At 46.1% G+C, this 18,296-nt stretch overlaps 1 protein-coding gene across 2 annotated transcripts in view; it reads left to right on the top strand.

Annotated features, from left to right (window-relative positions):
- Positions 1 to 18,030, top strand: part of GCNT1 (glucosaminyl (N-acetyl) transferase 1) — a 110,111-nt gene extending 92,081 nt beyond the window's left edge. For both annotated transcript variants that reach the window (XM_063913846.1, XM_063913847.1), the window contains exon 2: positions 15,025 to 18,030. In XM_063913846.1, the coding sequence (XP_063769916.1) occupies positions 15,164 to 16,447 (1,284 nt within the window). In that variant the 5' untranslated portion in view covers positions 15,025 to 15,163 and the 3' untranslated portion in view covers positions 16,448 to 18,030. The remainder of the gene's footprint in view (positions 1 to 15,024) is intronic.
- The last annotated feature ends 266 nt before the right edge of the window (positions 18,031 to 18,296 follow it).

Here is an 18,296-nt window from a genome sequence, read left to right as displayed (position 1 = left end):
GTGTAGTATTTTAAGGTAAAAAAATTACATTATTCCATTTTGGAATAAGGCTGTAACATAACAAAATGTGGAAAAAGTGAAGCATTGTGAATACTTTCTGGATTGCACTTTATTGATAGAGATATGATTATAATATGATATATATAATATAATAGGAGTGTGTTTGTGTGCATGTGCCATCCGCTCCACTGCCTGTGTCCACGTCACTCAGCATCTGGCCGCAGCAGTAGGTCGGGTCCCTTGCCCACACGCTGGACAGAAGTGAGTAACGGGGGGCGGCTAATGCGGGCATCGGGAGATGGCCAGCGGGGTTCAGGCAATGGGAGGCAGGGTGCAGCCAGCGGGGGACAGGCACAAGAGGTGGCCAACGTGGGGGGAGGGGTGTGTGAGGGGTAAGGGTGGGCCCACATAATTTGGATGGCACTAGTGGGGTGACTGCGGCCGTGCCCTCAGGCCTCAGCACCACGTTGGCACAGTACTGTCCCCAGCCTGCCCTGCAGAGCTCCAGGGGTCCTACACATGCTGTAATGCCCCAGCCTGCCCTTCTGTCCCCAGCACTCTCCTCACTCCCTGCAGCTGTTGGACACTCACTGACCACGGCGCTTTTCGTTCTCCCACTGCCTCCTTTGACTGTACAAGCGCTGCCGGGGCAGGTGAGGGTGAGCACCCGGCGGCGGAGACATGGAAGAGAGGGGAGGGGAGGAGATGAGGCGGTTAAATGTATGAGGTGGAGGAGACTAGGTGGAGAAATGGAGGAGAGGACGGAGACTAGATGAGGACATTTTCTTATCTCTGAGGCACATAGAGCTGGACTCTGAACTTCCAGCAGCGGCTCCTGGGCTTCTGACATCACTAGATCATGTGACTGTAGAGCAGTAATGGTGGCTTCCAGGTAACTGGTCACGGGCTTGCAGTTAACAACTTTAATGGCGGCAAGAGGGGGCGGGTGCCATCAGATTAGATGGTGCCGCAGGGTGCCTGCGACTTCGCCCTGAGGCTGCAGCACACCAAACAGACACCCAGCTTAGCCCGCCCATAGAACCGCCAGTGAGTGGGGTGTGGCTACAGCTTTTACGGTTTATTTTATTGCTCTGTTAATTCCTCTGGTATTGTATGTTCATTAACTGATGCAAGGATATCTTTATAAAATAATTGTTTATAGAACCAATATAACAGTTAAACAACTGATTGATTCAGGACTGGTCAAGCTGTTGTGATTAGTGCTTACCAGTTCTGGTTTTGAAGCCTAGTGTTTTAATGTATGCTGTCCAGATTTATCTCCTTTTAGGGATGCTCCTCCCTATTTACCAATCCCCGCAATAGACTGCATTTGCCATCCTTGGGCTCTGATGCAAAGCATATTTACCAAGGATTGCAGTGGTACATGGCATCCCCAGCTCTGACCTCTCTCGCTTCAGTCCTTATTTATATATGGGCACAGCAGACCATGCAACCCAGACTCCATCTTCTTCAACCGCAGGGACATTTTAATGCGCTTGGCACCATAAGGTCTGTTAGGAAGCTTGTTTGCACTTTTTATGATACCTTTCATGCAGGGTTGGACTGGCCCACAGGGGTACTGGGAAAACCCCTAGTTGGCCCTACTGTATGGGGTCCCACCCCCTACTCTAGGGATCAGGATCCAGACTGTGCTGTTATTAATCTAGTACATTATCATGCATGCACTACAGTATTTACTGTATATATTTATCTAGGGGACCAACCCATGCAAAATGGTTAGGCCAGGCTTGGCCAACCTGTGGCTCTCCAGATGTTGTGAAACTACAAGTCCCAGCATGCCCTGCTACACTTTTGCTATTAGCAAATGCTACAACTGGCAGAGCATGCTGGAATGTGTAGTTTCACAACAGCTGGAGAGCCACAGGTTGGCCAGGCCTGGGTTAGGCATACCAATGTGGCGGTTGGCACACCCCCTCTAGAGACTGGCCACACCCTAAACATGGGCCCCTACCACTGTATTCCCCCTGGTGGGCCCTACATTCCCCAGTCTGACACTGCTTTCATGTGTTTTAGGACAGATCCATGTAATCTCATGTTAGCAGTTCACACTGGGATATTCTTTTCCTTTTCTGTTATATGCAAGTAAATCCACCTATGAGAGTTTGGAAAAGAAGAAACAATGACTGTTATTCTACGTATTATCTTTCAAAAATTATTGATGTAAGTTCAACTGGTGCTGTTGATGAAGAGGTGAACTATTGCACTAGAAAATAATGAATCTACAAAACAAGGACCAGAGACAGAAGTTCTAAGATGTTATAATGACACGATCTCTTTTGAATTAATCACATCCTCAAGTTTATCACTTGATTTTGCATTGACTTTATAAAAACACTTTTCTCTGACATCCTAGTGGATGCTGGGAACTCCGTAAGGACCATGGGGAATAGCGGCTCCGCAGGAGTCTGGGCACAACTAAAAGAAAGCTTTTAGACTACCTGGTGTGCACTGGCTCATCCCACTATAACCCTCCTCCAAGCCTCAGTTAGATTTTTGTGCCCGGCCGAGCTGGATGCACACTAGGGGCTCTCCTGAGCTCTTAGAAAGAAAGTATAATTTAGATTTTTTATTTTACAGTGAGACCTGCTGGCAACAGGCTCACTGCAACGAGGGACTAAGGGGAGAAGAAGCGAACCTACCTGCTTGCAGCTAGCTTGGGCTTCTTAGGCTACTGGACACCATTAGCTCCAGAGGGATCGACCGCATGGAACTGGCCTTGGTGTTCGGTCCCGGAGCCGCGCCGCCGTCCCCCTTACAGAGCCAGAAGCAAGAAGAAGTCCGGAAAATCGGCGGCATGAAGACTTCTGTCTTCACCAAGGTAGCGCACAGCACTGCAGCTGTGCGCCATTGCTCCTCATACACACTTCACACTCCGGTCACTGAGGGTGCAGGGCGCTGGGGGGGGGGCGCCCTGAGCAGCAATAAAAACACCTTGGCTGGCAAAACAATCACAATATATAGCCCCAGAGGCTATATATGTGATAATTACCCCTGCCAGAATCCTTAAAAAAGCAGGAGAAAAGTCTGCGAAAAAGGGGCGGAGCTATCTCTCTCAGCACACTGGCGCCATTTTTCCCTCACAGTTCCGCTGGAAGGAAGCTCCCTGGCTCTCCCCTGCAGTCTACACTACAGAAAAGGGTAAAAAAGAGAGGGGGGGCACTAAATTTAGGCGCAGTAAATATTATAGCAGCTATAGGGGACATAATTCAGTTAGTCCCTGCATTTTATAGCGCTCTGGTGTGTGCTGGCATACTCTCTCTCTGTCTCCCCAAAGGGCTTCTGTGGGGTCCTGTCCTCTATTAGAGCATTCCCGGTGTGTGTGCGGTGTGTCGGTACGGCTGTGTCGACATGTTTGATGAGGAAAATTATGTGGAGGCGGAGCAGATGCCCATAGAAGTGATGTCACCCCCTGCGGGGCAGACACCTGAGTGGATGGTTTTATGGAAGGAATTACGTGCAAGTGTCGACTCCTTACACAAAAAATTTGACGACATGCCAAATGCGGGACAGCCGGCTTCTCAGCTCGTGCCTGCCCAGGTGTCTCAAAGGCCATCAGGGGCTCTAAAACGCCCGCTACCTCAGATGGCAGACGCAGATGTCGACACGGATACTGATACCAGTGTCGACGACGATGAGTCAAATCTAATGTCCACTAGGGCCATTCGTTGCATGATTGAGGCAATGAAGGAGGTATTACACATTTCGGATATAAACCCAGGTACCACTAAAAAGGGTATTATGTTTGGGGAGAAAAAACTACCCGTAGTTTTTCCCCCATCTGAAGAATTAAATGAAGTGTGTGAAGAAGCGTGGGCTTTCCCCGATAAAAGATTGGTAATCCCTAAAAAATTACTAATGGCGTTCCTTTTCCCGCCAGAGGATAGGGCACGTTGGGAAACACCTCCTAGGGTGGATAAAGCGCTCACACGTTTGTCTAAAAAGGTGGCACTTCCGTCTCCGGATACGGCCGCTCTAAAGGAGCCTGCGGATAGAAAGCAGGAGGCGATCCTGAAGTCTGTATATACACACTCAGGCATTATACTTAGACCAGCTATTGCGTCAGCATGGATGTGCACTGCTGCCGCTGCATGGTCAGATTCCCTGTCAGAAAATATTGACACCTTAGACAGGGACACTGTTCTCCTAACCATAGAGCATATAAAAGACTCAGTCTTCTACATGAGAGATGCACAGAGGGAGATCTGCCGGCTGGCATCTAAAATAAGTGCATTGTCCATTTCTGCTAGGAGAGGCTTATGGACTCGGCAGTGGACAGGGGATGCAGATTCCAAAAGGCACATGGAAGTTTTGCCTTATAAGGGTGAGGAGTTATTCGGGGATGGTCTCTCAGACCTAGTTTCCACAGCGACAGCTGGGAAATCAGCATTTTTACCCCAGGTTCCCTCACAGCCTAAAAAAAGCGCCGTTTTATCAAGTACAGTCCTTTCGGACCCAGAGAAACAGGCGAGGAAAAGGCGGGTCCTTTCTGTCCAGAGGCAGAGGTAGGGGAAAAAGGCTGCAACAAACAGCAGGTTCCCAGGAGCAAAAGTCCTTCCCCGCTTCTTCCAAGTCCACCGCATGACGGTGGGGCTCCACAGGCGGAGCCAGGTACGGTGGGGGGCCGCCTCAAAAATTTCAGCCATCAGTGGGCTCGCTCACAGGTGGATCCCTGGATCTTGCAAGTAGTATCTCAGGGGTACAAACTGGAATTCGAGGCGTCTCCCCCCCGCCGTTTCCTCAAATCTGCCTTGCCAACGACTCCCTCAGGCAGGGAGGCTGTGCTAGAGGCAATTCACAAGCTGTATTCCCAGCAGGTGATAGTCAAGGTGCCCCTACTTCAACAAGGATGGGGTTACTATTCCACACTGTTTGTGGTTCCGAAACCGGACGGTTCGGTGAGACCCATTTTAAATTTTAAATCCTTGAACACATACATAAAAAAGTTCAAGTTCAAGATGGAATCGCTCAGGGCGGTTATTGCAAGCCTGGACGAGGGGGATTACATGGTATCCCTGGACATCAAGGATGCTTACCTGCATGTCCCCATTTATCATCCTCACCAGGAGTACCTCAGATTTGCGGTACAAAATTGCCATTACCAATTCCAGACGCTGCCGTTTGGACTGTCCACGGCACCGAGGGTGTTTACCAAGGTAATGGCGGAAATGATGATACTCCTTCGAAAAAAGGGAATTTTAATTATCCCGTACTTGGACGATCTCCTAATAAAGGCGAGATCCAGGGAGCAGTTGTTGGTAGGAGTAGCACTATCTCAGGAGGTGCTACACCAGCACGGTTGGATTCTGAATATTCCAAAGTCACAGCTGGTTCCGACGTCACGTCTACTGTTCTTGGGAATGATTTTGGACAGTGTCCAGAAAAAAGTGTTTCTCCCGGAGGAGAAAGCCAAGGAGCTGTCATCTCTAGTCAGAGACCTCCTGAAACCAAAACAGGTGTCGGTGCATCACTGCACGCGAGTCCTGGGAAAGATGGTGGCTTCTTACGAAGCAATTCCTTTCGGCAGGTTCCATGCCAGAATCTTTCAGTGGGACCTGTTGGACCAATGGTCCGGATCGCATCTTCAGATGCATCGGCTAATAACCCTGTCTCCAAGAACCAGGGTGTCTCTGCTGTGGTGGCTGCAGAGTGCTCATCTCCTAGAGGGCCGCAGATTCGGCATACAGGACTGGGTCCTGGTGACCACGGATGCCAGCTTTCGAGGCTGGGGGGCAGTCACTCAGGGAAGAAACTTCCAAGGACTATGGTCGAGTCAGGAAACTTCCTTGCACATAAATATTCTAGAACTAAGGGCCATTTACAATGCCCTAAGTCAGGCAAAACCCCTGCTTCAAAACCAGCCGGTACTGATCCAGTCAGACAACATCACGGCGGTCGCCCATGTAAACCGACAGGGCGGCACAAGAAGCAGGACGGCAATGGCAGAAGCCACAAGGATTCTCCGATGGGCGGAAAATCACGTGCTAGCACTGTCAGCAGTGTTCATTCCGGGAGTGGACAACTGGGAAGCAGACTTCCTCAGCAGGCACGACCTCCACCCGGGAGAGTGGGGACTTCATCCAGAAGTCTTCACACTGATTGTAAATCGTTGGGAACGGCCACAGGTGGACATGATGGCGTCCCGCCTAAACAAAAAACTGGAGAGATATTGCGCCAGGTCAAGGGACCCTCAGGCGATAGCGGTGGACGCTCTAGTGACACCGTGGGTGTACCAGTCAGTTTGTGTTCCCTCCTCTGCCTCTCATACCAAAGGTACTGAGAGAATAATAAGAAAACGAGGAGTAAGGACAATACTCGTGGTTCCGGATTGGCCAAGAAGAGCTTGGTACCCGGAACTTCAAGAGATGATCTCAGAGGACCCATGGCCTCTGCCGCTCAGACAGGACCTGCTGCAGCAGGGGCCCTGTCTGTTCCAAGACTTACCGCGGCTGCGTTTGACGGCATGGCGGTTGAACGCCGGATCCTAAAGGAAAAGGGCATTCCGGAGGATGTCATTCCTACGCTGATTAAAGCCAGGAAAGATGTAACGGTTAAACATTATCACTGCATATGGCGGAAATATGTTGCTTGGTGTGAGGCCAATAAGGCCCCAACAGAGGAATTTCAGCTGGGTCGATTTCTGCACTTCCTACAGGCAGGAGTGACTATGGGCCTAAAATTAGGCTCCATTAAGGTACAGATATCGGCTCTGTCGATTTTTTTCCAAAAAGAACTAGCTTCACTACCTGAAGTTCAGACATTTGTTAAAGGAGTGCTGCATATTCAGCCCCCATTTGTGCCTCCAGTGGCACCCTGGGATCTCAACGTGGTGTTGAATTTCCTAAAATCACATTGGTTTGAGCCACTAAAGACCGTGGATCTAAAATATCTCACGTGGAAAGTGGTCATGTTATTGGCCTTGGCTTCGGCCAGGCGTGTATCAGAATTGGCGGCTTTGTCATTTAAAAGTCCTTATCTGATTTTCCATATGGATAGGGCAGAATTGAGGACTCGTCCCCAGTTTCTCCCTAAGGTGGTATCTGCTTTTCATTTGAACCAACCTTTTGTAGTGCCTGCGGCTACTAGCGACTTGGAGGATTCCAAGTTACTGGACGTAGTCAGGGCCTTGAAAATTTATGTTTCCAGGACGGCTGGAGTCAGGAAAACTGACTCGCTATTTATCCTGTATGCACCCAACAAACTGTGTGCTCCTGCTTCTAAGCAGACTATTGCTCGCTGGATTTGTAGCACAATTCAGCTGGCGCATTCTGCGGCTGGACTGCCGCATCCTAAATCAGTAAAAGCCCATTCTACAAGGAAGGTGGGCTCATCTTGGGCGGCTGCCCGAGGGGTCTCGGCTTTACAACTTTGCCGAGCTGCTACTTGGTCAGGGGCAAACACTTTTGCAAAATTCTACAAATTTGATCCCCTGGCTGAGGAGGACCTGGAGTTCTCTCATTCGGTGCTGCAGAGTCATCCGCACTCTCCCGCCCGTTTGGGAGCTTTGGTATAATCCCCATGGTCCTTACGGAGTTCCCAGCATCCACTAGGACGTCAGAGAAAATAAGAATTTACTCACCGGTAATTCTATTTCTCGTAGTCCGTAGTGGATGCTGGGCGCCCGTCCCAAGTGCGGATTGTCTGCAATACTTGTACATAGTTGTTGTTCACAAAAGGGTTATTGTTATGAGCCATCTGTTGAGAGGCTCAGTTAAATTTCATACTGGTTTTGGTATCACGAGTTATACGGTGTGATTGGTGTGGCTGGTATGAGTCTTACCCGGGATTCAAAATCCTTCCTTATTGTGTCAGCTCTTCCGGGCACAGTATCCTAACTGAGGCTTGGAGGAGGGTCATAGTGGGAGGAGCCAGTGCACACCAGGTAGTCTAAAAGCTTTCTTTTAGTTGTGCCCAGACTCCTGCGGAGCCGCTATTCCCCATGGTCCTTACGGAGTTCCCAGCATCCACTACGGACTACGAGAAATAGAATTACCGGTGAGTAAATTCTTATTTATTTATTTTTTTTCTCTCCCCATGGGATATTTATCACAAGCCCATTTTAAATGCAGAAGTGATATTTTATGCCTAATGTTGCCACATGGAAATGTTCTCTCAAATATATTAAGAAACTCTTGACTGGAGACTGGCTCCGATAAGGGCCTGTCCTGGCCAAGTGCAAGCTTCCAGTACCAGTGCTGCCAAGAGTGGGTGGGGAGTATGCCGTACAGTGCCTGTAAGGGGGGTGAGCAATCACACTGATCCCCATTAGGGGGGTACACACGGAGAGATCTGTGCTTAATTTCTAAGCGATCCGCACGCCGCTATCGCTGATTCTAGATTGTCCTGCATGCAATCTAGACCGTTCATTTCACTGTTGGGTGAAGTGAGCGTCCCCCTACCTCGCTCAGCACACATCTCGCTGTGCTGAGCGGGGGAGAGATGTGCGCTGAGCGGTCTGTGCTATATCGCTCAGCACACATCTCTGTACACAGCGATACAGGTGTACGGCCCTATTGGATCTGTGCCTGGCTGAGTGGTGCACACAGCCTGCCTCTCCCCTCCCACCTCCTCTCACTTTCTTCCATGGCTTTCCCTCTTCTTTGTGTGTGTGTCCACCTGCAGCTGCATTTTCCTGTTCACACAGCAGCTGCATGAAGACTGCAGGGCAGCCTCATCCCAGTCTACTTACCCCTGTTGGCTGAGCTGGCAGCCGACAGAGGATCTGCTAGCCCCAGAGGGGCTGCCTAGGGCTCTACTCCGTTATTACTTGATTATCTTGGGACAGTAGGTGGTAGAGGTGAGCGGGGAATAGTGGCCCACTCTGAAAGTTATGACTATAAGTGGGAGGAGTCGGAAATTAATTCTTGAAACACCCAGACACACACACGCACCCCGCAAGAAAAGTTTAGATTCACTCTGCCCTCCTCTGCCTGTCTCATATGTTACATTTATTTTCCTCTAGCCCATGGCTCATCACAAATCTATAAGCTTTCACATATAAGCTGCCACAAATTATTTAATCAGTGTCCAAAACCTTGTGGACTCAGTTTCACAGGACTGATTTGTGTGATTGTGCTTTACATAGGTATGTGTTTTTGTCCGGTTTATATTGTATAATATAAATAAGAAGAGTTTGAACATTATGATGAATAAATTGGTGCCGGCGCCCCTGCTGGGCATCTTTGCTGTTGGGCGTCTATCGGAGCTATTCAATTGTTTCTCCAATAGGCGCCAATTAGTAGTCAACATGCCTGACAGCTCCGGGTTTAGCCATGCAAAGTGGCTAAACCATCTAAAGCGCTTTTTAACACATTTATTCTAGCACCTGCACATGCTTTGAGAAAAACGTGACTGCTGCCGCTAATGGTAGTCTATCAGAGAAACAATTGAATAGCTCTGATAAACAACCAGCAGGGGGCACCGGCAACAATTGAATCGGCCTCTTTATGTCATGAAATAACAGAAGCGGATTTGTTGCTTTAGGCAACTTCTCCCCCTCTCTCCAATGTTTGCTACATCTCCCCTTGTGTGTTGTATATGTGGGTACCAGATTGACTGATAGTAGCCCAGATCTTGGATTTGACCACCTCTGTTTTAAGTTTGGTTTTTCCACTTAGGGAAACAACCTAAAAAAATGATGCCTGGAAAAATGAATTGTTAGAAACAGTCTTTCTTTTCTGTTCTGCTTTATATTATAGTTTGGCAGTGTTCCTCAGTCTGTTGCCAATGTGGGATTTTACTTATGCAAATTAAATAGCATGATTTCTTTCAATCACACAAATAGGAAATATTCTGTGCTGAGAAAATGAGTAAGGCCGGAGGAGATGTATCAAACCTCATAGAGAGATAGTGGAGAGGTTGAACGTAGCAACCATCCGGCTCCTGTCACTTCACAGGCTGTGCCAGATGAATGAGCTAGAAGCTGGTTCCACTTTATCACTGTTGCAGATAGACTCAGGCGACCACTAGAGACTGAACTGCTTTTGTTCCAACAGAAGGTACAGCAACTCAGGAAGGTAGAAATATAGCTTCACAGTAGAACAGTAAGATCCAGTAGAGGGGTGCCAAAGATACACACCCTCCTATCTTTCTCCCTGGCCACTGTTTGGGGGTGGTACTCTTTACTCTGACCTGTTGGAGGGGCCCGTTTCTGTGCAAGCCTCCTCCTCCTCCCCCCCCCCCCCCCCAATACCCTTAACCTTCACTGGCACTTTGGCCAGGGAGAGAGAAGAGACTGCTGCTGCTGCATCATCCTCTTCTCATCCTTGCTGTTGTGTGGTCGGCTGGGGAGAGAGGCTGCTGCGGTTCCAGTTTCCCGGTAATTCAACCTGGGTAGTGAGCAGGGTAGGACCCAGGTTAAGGGGTAGTGTAAACGGATAACCCGGGATATCCAACCTGGACCTGATTACAGCATGCGGAGAGCTTATACCTCCCAAACCGCAGTGTCCCGCGGGAGCTTGGGGGAACATGGTGCACACTATCTTTGCTGAGGACTGCCCTGCTATGCAAACAGAAGCAATTGCAGGTGAAGGAAAAAGGATACCGCACGCAGCACAGAGGCTGGGGATCCCGATCTGTCATATCGCCCGGCACTTGGAGATGACATCTCCAAGTGCAAGCCTCAAGAGACTGCACCCCTGTGTACACGGCGCCGCAGTGGGAAAAGGGTAAGCTCTGGGTCTGCCTCGGACCCGTGTTCTAAATCCAGGGTCTTACATGGGACTTTGGTGTAAAAGCAGTATTAGGGGCTGATTCAGGTTTGTTAGCAAAAGCTAAAAAAAACACACAACTGAGCAAATACATGCTGCACTGCAGGTGGGGCAGATGTAATATGTGCACCGAGAGAGACATGTGGGTGAGGTGTGTTCAGAAACTGCTGTTTCACATATAAAACATTCTTATGTACGTAGATGTTGTTTTTTTTGGGGGGGGGTTTCATGCAGAGAAATAGTAATAACACTGGTATCTGTGCACTTTATAAAAAGCATGTATTAAGGGAGAGCAGGAAAACATTATGCTAACATAAAGTATGACTTTCATACATAAAGCTACTGGCGGGCTTTGTGTCGTACCACTTGAACAAAGGTGGACTTTCATTCAGCTGTTCTCAATTTGGAACACATCCCATATAAACATTGACATTTTCTAGAGGTTTTTGTGTGGATTATAGAAGCAATGGTTCCATCAATGTATACTTGTGATATGTATGCTATGTTCAGTAATTTTGTGTATCATTTTTGCATTTGTTTTGCAATATTTTTTTTATTTAAAAAGCATGTACAGGTTTGTTTGTTTTTTTTCTTTCCTGACTTTCACTTTATTCTGTTCTATATGGAAACATTTTACTCACTGCAGGCAAACCCTCTTCATGGACAACCATATTTATTTTAAGAAAGGTGTTCAGTAATTCTCAGGAGAAACTAATAATGCAAGATACTAGTTAAGGTGACTTAATATAGCCTACCCCTTTTGTGTGACTGTGTAAGCGAGATGAAGGCTACACATGTCCGAGGTGTAGCAGCATACACTCTAGAACTGTGCTGATACTGCCAAATCGATTGGTAAGATTGTGGTGTCAAATGCATCTATACATGAAGCAAAGTTAATACTTCTAACTTGTTACAATACTATAGACCCTTCACACTTTTACAGCAGCAACACTTATAAAGCATCACATTTGAAAAGTGGCAACAAACTGAACATGACAGAGAAAAATAAGAACACAAGAAACACGGGGTAATTCAGATATGATCGCTGCTGTGCATTTTCGAACAGCAGGCGATCAGATCTGAACTGCGTATGCGTTAGAGCCGCACTGCGCCAGCGTATCGCACACTAGCAACAGGCTTCGGTGCCTAGGGACGGGATGGTGCGAAAAATCCGAACACACGGGCGTTCTCAAGGAGATTGAAAGGAAGGGGCCGTTTGTGGGTGGCAACTGACTGTTTTCCAGGAGTGTCCGGAAAAATGCAGGAGGGACCAAGCGTTTGAAGGGAGGGTGTCTGACGTCAGCTCCGGCCCCGATCAGCAGGATTCCGTCGCAGCGGCTGAGTAAGTCCTGGCCTAGCAGAGACTGCACAAACTGATGTTTGTGCAGCTCTGCTACAGAAGCGAACGCATACATGCACAGCCTTTTCCCCTCCCCCTGCAGGCAGCGACTATCTGATCGCATGGCAGCAAAAATCGCAGCCCAGCGATCAGATCTGAATTACCCCCACAGTGAGATGATCATGTTCACACTTATCAGAGACTAGACTAAAATTGTGAGGAAGTCGCACCAAAAATATACACTTAACTGGATGACTTTGGCGTAATAAGCTGTGTAATATCCATTCCTCACCCCCGCAACCACCTCTTTTCTGAGCTGCCTGCTACACTATGTGACTGCAAGCTGCTCACCTGGTGCATGATTCAGAGACAAGTGGGCGCATCTGTTATTTTTACTGCTACGTATGGTACCAAGCCCACCAGAGGCGTACCCCTCGCGTGTCTGCATTCTGCATACTAGTTGCAGTAGTGTGGAATTCTTTCAGATCTTCACTTTTGGCTAAATGGATACTACAGATTATTCGCCGCTACCAGTGTGCCTGTGTGTGGACCAGTGTGGTTCCATTTGGAGTGAGAGTAGTTGCTGCCACGATGTGTGCAAGGCTGACAAAGGACCCATCAGTACTGTGTAGCAACGGAGCTTTCACACTTAGGGCTATTGTGTGCATGCTGAAGGAATTGTTGCCTTTCGGAGTTAAGCATCTGGACATGTGAGATGGACGTCTCGCTAAGGATAGGGCTGATGCAAATGAGTGATGATGGCTGCATTCACTAGTGTAGGTGCGGTGCAGCTACATGGCTTAGAATATGGGGGTTTCAGCTCTCTGTGGCACTGTAAAAGCCACATAGATCCAACAGAGTCTGAATACAGCTGTTTTCAAGTGTGATTCGGCCTCTTATTCAGTGCTTAACCACTTGTCTGGCATGGTCGCATCATATGCGACCACACCAGGCTGAGCTTTCCCGGACATGGTCACATCTGAGGTGACTAATCAAAAAGCTCGCTGTGCGGCTGCAGGAATATATTATTTATTAACTTTCTTATATAGCGCAGCAAATTCTGTTGCGCTTTGCAACTGGACACAATCAGACAAAACTGGGTAGTAACAAACAGTCAGAGGTAGGAAGGCCCTGCTCGCTAGCTTACAATCTATGGGTATATAGGCATGGATACACAAGGATAGGTGCTATCTATCACATAGTTGTCCAGCAGATTGCAAAGGTTCTTTGTGGGTTGCATGATATCACAACACAGCATTAATGAACAAGGGTCAGGAAGAAGGGAAAGTGAAAATAGAGAAAATATGTAGAGAATGTGTGCGGACTGTACAGTGGTGATATAAATGGATAGGAAAGCTTATGAAGGTAATGTGAGCGGTTCTGGAAATTGATAAGCTTGTTCGAATAAGTGAGTTTTCAGGGAACACTTGAAGGAATAGAAGCTTCTCCGGTCCCTCTGATAAATTTATCTCTCCCCCCCCCCCCCAGTGCCTGCCGTGCTGCCGTTCATCTAAACCTTGAGTGCTGCCAATTTATTTTTCTAAATTGCTGAAGAAGTGAGTGTATGTATGTGTATGTATGTATGTGTGTGTGTGTGTGTGTGTGTATATGTATGTGTGTGTGTATATGTGTGTGTGTGTATATGTATGTATGTATGTGTGTTTATGTATGTATGTATGTGTTTATGTATGTGTGTGTGTTTATGTATGTATATATATATATATATATGTGTGTGTGTATATATGTATGTGTATTTCTGAACGTTTTTTGCAAAAAATATTAGTTAAGTGATTAACGCTGTATAGCAGACATACTGGCATACTGTATTCGGTTCTGCCCACTGATGCAGGATGGAGTAAGGTGTATATGATCTTTTTTGTTGCATGTCAATGGACTTTTGTATTGGTAATATTTATATAATCTGTTAATAGCTAAAATTGTAAAGAGATTTAAAAAGTCTGAACTCTGACCAAGATGGAAGTGTCTGACTGTGTCAGTATCTCTGGTTATCTTGATTCTATGATAATGTATAATCAGAGCCGGCCCTAACCAATTTGATGCCCTAGGCAAGATATTGGCTGGTGCCCCCTAGCACCACCGCTAGTTCTGCAGGAAATGCCTGGCATGAGTCAGCTGACAGCTCTGCTAACGTCTGGCGCCTTTTGTTTATGAAAATGCATCTTATTTGCATTACTATGTGGCTAGGATGCACAAGCAGCTTCTGCTGATTAAAATGATATGCGGCATGCCTATATTCTGTGTGCGACTGCTGCTGTATCTGCATATGAAATGCTACATTACAGTGATTTCCAGGAATACACTGAAACGTAGCATTTCGTATGCAGATACAGCCGCAGTCACACACAGAATATAGGCATGCCGCATATCATTTTAATCAGCAGAAGCTGCTGGTGCCCCTAAGCATACCAAATGCCCTAGGCATTTGCCTAGTTTGCCTATGCCTAAGGCCGGCTCTGTGTATAATGTATTGAGCTCTACCCAAAACAACTTTGCAGTTACCTATGCTGCACTATAAATGTATTCTATGTACACTATCATTATTGCTATACTGACCTTTAGCAGAGGAACATATATATACCTGAGAAAGAAAGTGATGCGATTTAAAAGCCTTTCCAAGCTCTCGCTAAAGGGGTTATGACCTCTTTTTTCTGTATTTAGAAAACCTCTATAGATGGCCTTAGTGGTATGGTCCTCAGTGAGGCAAAAGCCTGTCCTGCTTCTGTGAACCCTTCCAGGCTTTGTGGACCCATGTCGGGTGGATGCACAGGCGGACGTTGCAGTTGCGTATTAGTCATTGGCTCGTTGTTGGCAGTGGAAGGCTGAAAAAATGTTCAGACTTCGTAATATAAATTCTTGTCCTTGGTTGGGGGGTGGAAAGAATTGCTTAACAGAACAAAAAAAAATAACTTTTTTACTGTTCTCATTTTTCTGTTTTAGGTCTCCACTGCCAAGAATCCCAGAACTACATCTGATGACACTTTGGCACAAAAGAAAAAAAAATTACCAGCCAGTGATTTTTTTTTAATTTTTTTTATTTTTTTTTCTCTGTGATAGGAGTACTTCATTCTTTTCTGAAATGCTGAGAAGAAAATTACGTAATTGTAAAGTCAATCGAGTAAACTTTCTTATCTGTATTGCCCTCACTGCAGTGACACTTACAGTGGTTAAAAACCACAACAAAACTCTATTTTTTGGCCCTAGGAACCTAGAGCTTGTATTGGAGAATCCTACCAGCCGTGTGAATTGCACCAAGATCATAAGCGGAGACTATGCGGAAATCCAGAATGCCAAATTAAATATGATCACTGTTGAGTACAAGAGGCATCTACATCAACTGACTGAAAATGATTACATCAACATGACAAAAGACTGCGACTCTTTTACCAAGGACCGCAAATATATTTTATATCCACTCAGCAAAGAGGAGAGTGACTTCCCTATAGCATATTCAATAGTGGTTCATCATAAAATTGACATGTTGGAAAGACTGTTGCGCACAATATATATGCCTCAGAATTACTACTGTATCCATGTTGACAAAAAAGCTACGGAATCTTTTCTGTCTGCAGTGAAGGCAATTGCAGCTTGTTTTGAAAATGTCTTCCTTGCAACCCGATTGGAAAATGTAGTGTATGCATCATGGTCACGAGTGCAGGCTGACATCAACTGCATGAAAGATCTGTACCATGCGAATGCCCACTGGAAGTACTTAATAAACCTTTGTGGGATGGACTTTCCAATAAAAACCAACCGAGAAATGGTGCAAATGTTAAAAGCATTGAAGGGCGAAAACAGCCTAGAAACTGAGAAGATGCCACCACATAAAGAATCCAGGTGGCGGAAACACTACCAAATAGGTGAAAGTGTTCAGAAAACGGACATCGACAAAAAGCCACCACCCTATCAGGTCCCTGTGTTTTCTGGCAGTGCCTATTTTGTTGTTAGCCGAGCATTTGTCAGCTATGTCCTGGAAAATGACAAAATTAGAACCTTTCTAGAATGGTCTGAGGACACTTTTAGTCCAGATGAATTTGTATGGGCCACATTACAAAGATTTCCTGAAATGCCAGGATCGGTCCCTGCCAATGGGAAGTATGACATTTCTGACATGAACTCAATAGCCAGGTTTGTGAAGTGGCAGTACTTGGAAGGAGATGTGTCCTTGGGTGCACCGTACCCACCATGCAGCGGGACTCATGTCCGTTCAGTGTGTGTTTTTGGATCTGGTGACTTGCAGTTTATGTTGGGAAAGCACCACTTATTTGCTAACAAATTTGACATGAATGTTGATGCCATTGCTATTCAGTGCCTGGAAGAACATTTGAGACACAAAGCCTTGTATACAGAAAGGCATGGGTGAACTCTGCAGGTCTGAGTACACACACAGTGCTAATATTCACCATTGTACAGTATTGTGGCACAGCTTTGTGAGGCAGGAGTGTCAGGAGAGAAGCTATCACAGAAAGATAATGGTACTATTTAGGGCTGCAGTTGGGAAACTATGTAAAGGCCAGTACTCACGGCCCGATTTGGGAGAGATGTGTGCTGAGCGTACCGCTCAGCACACATCTCTCCTGGCGCTCAGCACAGCGCGATCTGTGCTGAGCGTGCGGGGGGAGACGGGGGGGCCGCTCATTTCACCCAGCGGGTGAAGTGAGCGACCCGCTAGATTGGCCTGCATGCAGGCCAATCTAGCAGCAGCGATAGCGATGTGCGGGGCCGCGCATCGCTATCGCCGAGGGGGCTACACACGGAGCGATGTTGCTGAAAATCTAAGCAATCTAGTCAGATTGCTTAGATTATCGCTCCGTGTGTACCCCCCTTTAGGCTTAAATCTTAACTCCGTAGGAGTTGCAGTGCAATAAAGTCCCGACTATATAATCACACAATGTTTTTTCTCTATTTATAGATGCAACAGTTTTCGTTTAGCGACGTTGATTAGATCAGTTGACATTACATCCAAAGGATGTGTTCAGGCATGCTTACAGATTAGGGTAAATGGTGTTTCTCACCAGTGTGCCTTGTTGGTAATAAGCAATATCTCTAATATACGCCCATGTCTTGTTTTGTGACCGCTGCTAGATGGAATTTTCAAACTCTGTCCTCCTTTCATACCATACATACTTTTGTGTTTGTTTTTGTCCCTAATCTCACAAACCGTAGCGTGTTCCTGAAAAGGTATAAATAGCCAGTCAAATTGCTGTGAGCCCAGTATGTTTTCTTTACAAAACGTAAATGTACATATATTTTGTGTTTTAATATACAGTATGTATACAGGCCTTGGGCTGGACTACCTAGCGTGCCCCGGGCCCCTTTTCTGAGGTTACACTTGATCCTTACTATTTGTTTTCTGTATTTTTAGTATAGCCAGAGCTCTTAGGGATAAAAGATCAGCGTTTAATTTAATTACCAATTTATTTAAAAAATTATTATATTAATTTAAATGCAATGCTCAAACACTTTATAAGTAAGCAAGTATTTGATGACAAACATTCACCTTTTCTCACATCTGTTGTTCTATGTGCTACAGTATATTGTATTAGGGTGTAGGTGAGAAGTTCTCAACATTTAAAATTATGGACTATTTGTGAGGGTTTTGTGTCTTTACAGTTGAAATTGTATTTAAGATTGCATTCTGCATTTGTATTTATTTTATTTCTACCAAATTTCCTTTTTAAGCACTCGAACATTTTATTAAGCCTATTTTGTTTTTGTTTTTTTCCCTCCAAAGGTTTATGTAACTGATAAACATGCAAATTTTGTTTTCTCAGGACATCTTGTGTTAAGTGCCTGTCCAATGTTTATATGATGTATAGTATTTTTCTACATAATTAAATCAAACTCCTTTTTTATTTTTCTGAATGAAGTGTCTCAAATTGTAGTATGTGGTACACATTGCTATGGTGATTTGCATAATAAAACAATTAATGCGGTCTAAAATTACATGAGGTGTCACTGGATTATTTTACAGAACCCAACACAACTTTTTTGTATTGATTATATACTTTTGAATGTTGTCCCATCACAGGCATGATCAGTAGGTGCCAGGTCTCTCCGGACCTGACATCACTAACACTTATAGGCCCTACACACTAGTCGACATCAGCCAAAGATATGAACGATCTCGTTCATAAATGAACGAGAACTCGTTCATATCTTTCAGTGTGGAGGCTCCAGCGATGAACGATGCGCGGCCCCGCGCTCGTTCA

Source organism: Pseudophryne corroboree, chromosome 1 (assembly GCF_028390025.1).
Source record: "Pseudophryne corroboree isolate aPseCor3 chromosome 1, aPseCor3.hap2, whole genome shotgun sequence".
NCBI lineage: Eukaryota > Metazoa > Chordata > Amphibia > Anura > Myobatrachidae > Pseudophryne > Pseudophryne corroboree.
Note: the sequence above shows the minus strand (reverse complement) of the source record. Positions and strands in the feature narration are given on the sequence as shown.